Source organism: Solanum lycopersicum, chromosome 10 (assembly GCF_036512215.1).
Source record: "Solanum lycopersicum chromosome 10, SLM_r2.1".
NCBI lineage: Eukaryota > Viridiplantae > Streptophyta > Magnoliopsida > Solanales > Solanaceae > Solanum > Solanum lycopersicum.
The window spans coordinates 28,467,153-28,474,800 of NC_090809.1; the positions used below are offsets into that span (position 1 = coordinate 28,467,153).

Below are 7,648 nucleotides of genomic sequence, written 5' to 3' on the forward strand. Positions count from 1 at the left end.
AATTAATATCATGTTTATTGCTATCTTTTTGTATGACTCTTATAGCAATATAAACAGAGGTCTTGAGAATGTGTAATGCACTTAGAAGATTTAGAAAAAAACACTTGAATATACTTGGAAGAATAAGAAAGTTCTCTCTTGTCCCTTTACATTTCTTGTTTATTCTCTCACTTATATATTGCTCTTTTTAGTTTTACTTTTCTACATCTTTTCATTCTTGAAAAGTTAAAATGTTATCTAATTGTATTTATCTTCACAATAATAAATGTATTGATGCTTGTATAACTATCTTAAGACACTTGTATATGTCTACCTTCACATCTTTTGATATATATATATATATATATATATATATATATATATATATATATATATATATATATATTGAATTTCATTTCAAGATTTATTGATTTCATTGTATAATAATCAAACATTGAGGTTTGATGTTTATCATATTCGTTTAAAGGAATAAAATTCTTCAAATAAATCAAAAGTATCATACAGTGACACGAAAAAAAGTTCAGTTGTTAATTTTTTTTTGCTTTACTAGAGTATAATAAAAAATATCATGTAGTGGCTCAAAGGTAAGTAAATTGTTATGTATTTTAGCTTTATTATAATATATAACTGTAGAAGCAATTTAATTTATAATATATTTTAAAGAATGAAATTTTCAATCAAATTCTTAAAAATAGATGATATAATCACAAAAAATATCTAAAAGAAAAATACTTGAAATATCTACCTATAGATTTTATCGTTTGTCTGCAAATAATTTCCTTAATTTAATATAGTATCTGCTACTGAAAAACTAAAAGTGCTTAAGAAAATTAATATTATAACTAAAAAAAAAATATATGCACAAAAAAAATATCTCCACAAACATTTGACACTCACATTTCAACTAATTAAATGTCTAAAAGAATCACAGTTCAATATAAAATTTAATTAAGAGAAAAAAAAAAAAGAAGAAATAGAATATGCATATGGGTTTCCTTAGTTCATGTCTTCACAGCATTTAAGTATGGTTATCGGAATTGTTAGAATAGTTATATTTCTGTAAAACTTGAATGTTTTTTCATTACTCCATACTCATTAAGATATTTAATATTATTACTGTGTCATTGATTAAAAAAATTAAGCTCAAAAGAAGTATATACATCTTGCCCGTTAGCCTTTTCTATAAATTCTCAAATAGATTGAACATATTATTTTTTTTTAGAGAAAAGACACAAAGCGATATCTCAAGTTGTTCTGAATTTTTAAAAAGACATTTTAAATATGCAGATGTTCTATTACCCCCTAAACTATTCCGAACATATATTATTACATCATTTTTGGATCAATTCCAAATTCTAAATGGCAAGTGTAATCACACACCAATCATTGTGTGACACGTGTTAATTCAATTTGAAATATTATTATTTTTTTCGTTTTATATTTTTCTTTATTTCTTTCTCTTGCTTTTTGACTTATTTTAGTTTTATTATTTTTATTTTAAATTCATTTCAATTTTTAATTCATCTTCCATCCCAACTTTAAAGCTCCCTCCATATTCTTTCTTTATTTCTTCTTCTTCACCTCTTATCTTCACCTAACCCTACACCCATATCAAGTTGAGCCCCTCCATTTTCTTTCTCATTTTTTTCTTCTTATTTGGTCAAATTTCTTACTTTCAAAAATTATACTATTTTTTAGACTTTGTTGAGTTATTGATAACAAAAATAATTATGTTTCTAAGAAAGATCAAAATTTTGAAGGTATCATCATTTAATTTATCTCATTTCCATATAAAATCAAAACAAGAAATGATAATTTTGAAAGAATAAGAATTCTCCGAAAAATGAAAAAGTTTAATTAGAATTTGAATAAAAAACTAAATAATGTCTACTAATCATCTTGAAATCTAATGGGTTTATCACATTTTTTAAAATGTATTAATATATGTAGATATAATTTTAAAATTAAATAGATTTAAACTAATAGTAGAATAAAAGAGAGATGGAGTTTTGGTAAAAAGTGACATTGAAAGTGAAAAGTTAATAAGATGACAATGAATTATTGAAGAAGAAGGAAGAAAGAAAAAATAATAATAAGGAGAAAAAGTTAAAATAATAAATATATATATTTGTGTTTTTAGTTTGTTCACGCTATTTAAGAGAGTGTATACACTCTCCATGTCAGGTAGACAAAAAATGATGTAATTAATATTAACTCGGGATTGTTTGAGAGAGTAATAGGACAGTTACATAATTTAGATGTCATTTTAAATTTTGGGACAACTTTAGATATTACTTTATGTCTTTTTTCTTCTTTCTTTTTTTAGTACTACTCTATGTATTTAACAATCTTGAAAACTTGAAAAAACTTCATAACTTGATTTAAAAAAATTGAATACCATTATATGTATACCTACTCACCAAATGAAATGAATGAGACTTTTTTTTTATTTTATATTCTAATCTATATTAATTGTGAATATACAATGAGATTTGGTTTTTATAAAGGAATTTCATGATATCATGCATTTATTTAATTATTTATGGAGAAGCAAATATCTAATTAAATAAATAGATAACTTAGTGACGAAATATATATATATATATATATATATATATATATATATATATATATATATATATATTTACTTAAAACAAATTATAGATAATATTCTATGTAACTTTTTGTTTAGAATTTAAAAACATAAATTTTGGAAACACTTATGTATATTATAATTTCTTTTATTTATATATTACGTTTGAATGAAATATTAAAAATAAAATTGATTAATTTTTTTGTTGATTTTAATATTGGAGTATTAGAAAGAACGCAAAACAAATCATGAATTTGGTGGGCATTTTGTCATATACAATTAGATTTTTTTTATTCATTTTACTAAAAACTTTTAAAATCAGAGTTGTGTTTCATTATATATTTTATTCACAAATAAGATAAAATAAAATTTTATTTGAAATTTAAACATGGAGGTGTAATTTGATTTTTTGATGATTAAACTTAATTTTTAAATAAAGTAAAAAATATTTTAGAAAAAATTAAAGATGAGTGATATAGTTTATTTCTCCATGCAAAGCATGGATAAGTTCACTAGTAATACAATAATGACAAAATCAAATATGTAAATATTTGTTATCATTTTATGACTTCCACATATTTAGAAGAAAAAAATGATCAAATAAAAAAATTTCATTCGATAATTTAATTTAGTACTAAAAGAAATCTTTTTGGTAAATCAAAGAAATCTATACGTTGCCAATGCACTTAGATTGATGACGAAATTAGTTGAGTTTAAATGTAGAAACATCTTTTTGTAAGAATTCTTGTAGAAAGTTCCATAATTTGGATTTTATTTAAAATTAAAAATATATAATAGCAAAGTAAATAAAGAATATCAAGTTTTGATATTTACCTGGTGGAGAATTCTTCAATTTGTAACAATGTGTACTTCAATCCTACAAATCATAGTTCTAATTTTGTAACGTAGATAAAAAATAATACAAATTCAAAAAGAAACAAAAAAATGAGTCAATTGAAAACACATTTCAAATTTATTTCGTATTAAAAATATAAAACTTCGAACAAAGATATGATCTGCATTCTTCTTCTATTTTGGTAAAACTTAAAAAATCTTCTTTCATTCATAATTGTATTTTTTTAAAAATTGAAGCCTTAAAATTAAAGTTTTTCAAGAAAATCAATAAATGCAAAATGATACAGAGATTGTGGGAAAAAATGAAAATCTGTTGATATGACTACAAAGCGGGTGGAAGTTAAAACATTTTTGAATTGACAATGTTCTTTTTTTTTTTATTTATTTAAAATTTAAATGTTCTTAAAATCTTATTTATTTGTTGCTTATTACTTGTTGAGCTAAAGTGTATAGTTCAAAAATTAGTTATTAGTTAGTTAAAAATCAGTTACAAAAGTTTGTTATGGTTAATTGTAGTTAGGTATTTTAACTAGTCTAGTTAATTAGTTGATTCACATCTATATATAGTGATGTATAGATATCATTGTATGTGTACAACATTCATGAAAATAAAATAGAAGCTTCATTCTTCTTCTCCTCTTAGCTTACTGCTTTTCAGTTTATACACTATTGTTGGTGCTTTTCATGGTATCAGAGCTCTAGGCGTTGTTCACGTGATCGTTTAGCTTTCAGTGCAGTAGAAGAATTGAGGTAATGTATTGTCCTAGAAGCTATTGAAGATCGCAATTACAACAACAAGTGATCAGGCCGACTGAGTCTTTCAACCAGTGGTGCAGTTCAAGGAGGAACTACAATGGTGGATTCTCATCATCCACTTTTCTTGCAATCATGTGATACTCCAGGTAGTTCTCTAGTTTCCATTCAACTCTCTGGATCAGAAAACTACTAATTGTGGAGTAGATCTATGACGATAGGTTTTCAAGGAAAAGGAAAAATAGGATTTATTGATGGAAAATGCTGTAAGGATAAATTCAATTCTTCTCTACATGATCTATGGGAAAAATACAATGCTATAGTACTATCATGGATAATGATCTCTATAAGTAGAGAATTATTGAGTGGAATAGTCTATGCTAGCACTGATCAACAAGTATGGACTGATCTGAGAGAGAGATTTGACAATGTTGATGGCTCTAGAATCTTTTATCTGCATAAGGAGATTGCCACACTACAACAAGGGCTTATGTCTGTTTCTAGTTATTTTTCTAGTCTTAAGGAGTTGTGGATGGAGTATGACTCATTGATGCCCTGTCCTGGTTGTTCCTGCGAAAGTTCTAAGACCTATGTAGAGCATTTTGAGTATCAAAGACAGATGTAATTTCTCTTAGGACTAAATGAATCTTATAATCAATCTAGAATTAAGATTATGATGCTGGATCCAACACCAGGTGTAAACAAAGCTTATTCTCTTATAATGGCTGAAGAAAGTCAGAGAATCCTTGGTAAATCGAGCACCACAGGAAGTGATCACTCTGTTTCAGATAATGTTAGTGGAATAAACGAGACTATGACATTTTTTAGCAATGGCAAAGGACAAATGCTAAGATCAGTATCTACTTCACAGTCAGTGTCTAATCTTCCTATGGGAGATGGTTTTAGATCTAATCAGAAACAATTTAACAGTAATAATACTCTTTACTGTGATTATTGTAACTGGAAGGGCCATGTTCAAGCTAATTGTTACAAATTACATGGATATCCTGCTGATTGGAAAGGTAAAAGGAGAAAAAGTACTGTTTCTGTTTCAGCTAATCATGTAGGATTCAACAATACTCCTGGATTGCCTATGCATCATCAAAATACAACTAATGAGTCTTGTTCCTCTAAGGTTCAGCCTACTGTATCTTCTGGTGTTTTTCTCAACAGCAGTAGTTGCACTCTAACCAACATCAATTTCACCTTATTTTTCTCCACAACAGTATATGCAACTCTTGAAACTGATTGAGCCAGAGAATGCCAAGAGTAATTGTGATGCTCCTTTTGCACATGCTTCAAGTATAGCTACTTCTCTTATTCCTGATGCTGACAAATGGATCATTGATACATGTGCATCCAAACACATGGTACACAATTTAAATATGTTAACACAGTGCAGATCTTTAGATAAGAATATGTGTAACAAGGTAGATCTACCTACTGGTCGTCTTGCACATGTTAGTCACATAGGGTCTTCTCAAGTTCTAGGAGGAGCTAAGATCTCAAATGTGCTACACATTCCGGAATTTCCTATAATCTTTTATCTGTATCTATGCTTACAAGGGAACTGAATTGTTGTGCTATGTTTTATCCTAATCATTGTGTTTTCCAGGACCTCTCAAATAGGAATGTGATGGGCACTGGCACACTGGAGAATGATCTATATGTGATTGATGTTGATATTCAGTTCAAGACTCAGGGAACTCAAATAAATCCGTAGCAAACTCAAGCTACAACTGCTAATGTGGTTTCTTCTCATAGAACTTCAAATTTGACTCTGTGGCATCAAAGATTGGGTCACTTACCTGTTAGTGTACTAAGAACACTTAGTTGTTGAAAACATATGTCTTCTTCCTTTACTGATATATGTACTGTTTGTCCTCTTGCTAAGCAAGTCAGATTACCTTTTCCTTTAAGTACCACTACTACACCAGCTTGTTTTCATACATTACATGCTGATGTGTGGGGTCCCTATCGAGTTCCTACTCATGTTAATAAGAGATATTTTATTACTTTAGTAGTTGATTACTCTAGATACACTTGGGTGTTTCTGCTGAACTCTAAGTCTGAGGTTATTGTAGCCTTACAGAACTTCTTTAAAATGCTTGGCAATGTTTTTTCTAGCACTATCAAAGTGTTGAGATCTGATAATGGTTGTGAGTTTTTCAACTCTCAAGTTTTTGCTTTGCTTAAAGCATTGGGTATATTGCATCATAGTTCTTGTACTTATACTCCACAGCAAAATGGGATTGTAGAGCGAAAACATAGACATACTCTTGAGATGGCCAGATCTTTGAGATTTCAATCTTATTCCTCTCAAATTTTGGGGAGAGTGTGTTCTTACAAGTGTGTACTTAATCAATAAGATACCCTCTAAAATTCAAAAGGGTAAACCTCCTCATGAATTGTGGTATAAAACTCTTCCTTCTCTTGATTATATTAGGGTGTTTGGTTGTCGTGCATTTGCTTCTGAGGTAAAGAAGACTGACAAATTTGCTTCTAGAGTTGTTCCAGTTGTATTTCTTAGTTATTCTAGTCTTCAAAAGGTCTACAAACTTTATGGTTTATATACAAAAACTTTCTTTGTTAGTAGAGATGTTGTGTTTCAAGAATCCATTTTTCCTTTTCAACATCGGAATTCTTCTAGTTCTTCACCTTTTCCCGTGTTTCAATTCACAGCTGATGCTTATACTTCTACAAATTTGCCTTGTGATCAGCCTCTCACAGTGTTTTTTGATTCCTCTATAGATCCTAACTCTAATTCTTCTGTATTAATATCTCCATTACCCATTCCTTCACCAGAATCTGTTAGTCTTAGAAAATCTTCTAGACTAACTAAACCTCCTGTATGGATGACAAATTTTATTACTCCTAAGTCTATGTCTTCTTGCTTATATCCAGTCTCCAATCATGTGTCATATAATCTTCTCTCTACTTCCTATGATGCTGCACTTACGGCTTACTCTTCTATCTCTGAGCCTACATTTATTGAGGCTTCTTCCCATCTTCAATGGGTTTATGCCATGAAGGCTGAAATCAGTGCTTTGGAGGCCAATCACACATGGAGCATTATTGATCTTCCTCCTGGCAAGCATCCTATTGGTTGTAAATGGGTGTTTAAGGTCAAATATTTGGCCTCATGAGCTGTTGAGAGGTATAAGGCTCGGCTAGTTGCCAAGGGTTTAGTCAGAAGAAGGGCATAGACTATATTGAAACTTTTTCTCCTGTTGCAAAGATGGTTACAGTTCGATCAGTTTTGGCTGTTGTTGCTGCTAAACATTGGCCTATTTTTTAGATGGATGTTCATAATGCTTTCTTATAGGGTGATCTTCTTGAGGATGTATACATGGTGATTCCTCCTGGTTTTAGTAAGTCTGAGACATCTACTAAAGTGTGTAAGCTTCACAAATCACTGTATGGCCTCAAGCAGGCTCCTAGACAGTG

The 7,648-nt window shown here is 29.1% G+C and overlaps 1 protein-coding gene across 1 annotated transcript; it reads left to right on the forward strand.

The window, feature by feature from the left end:
- Positions 1 to 4,412: 4,412 nt before the first annotated feature.
- On the forward strand, positions 4,413 to 4,826 carry LOC104649795 (uncharacterized). The gene has a single exon (XM_010329343.1). It carries the CDS (start codon positions 4,413 to 4,415, stop codon positions 4,824 to 4,826), a length of 414 nt encoding a protein of 137 aa, XP_010327645.1.
- The last annotated feature ends 2,822 nt before the right edge of the window (positions 4,827 to 7,648 follow it).

What these genes read in the sequence shown, in the direction of transcription:
- LOC104649795 (XM_010329343.1), top strand. Translation starts at nt 4,413, where the DNA reads ATGACGATAGGTTTTCAAGGAAAAGGAAAAATAGGATTTATTGATGGA.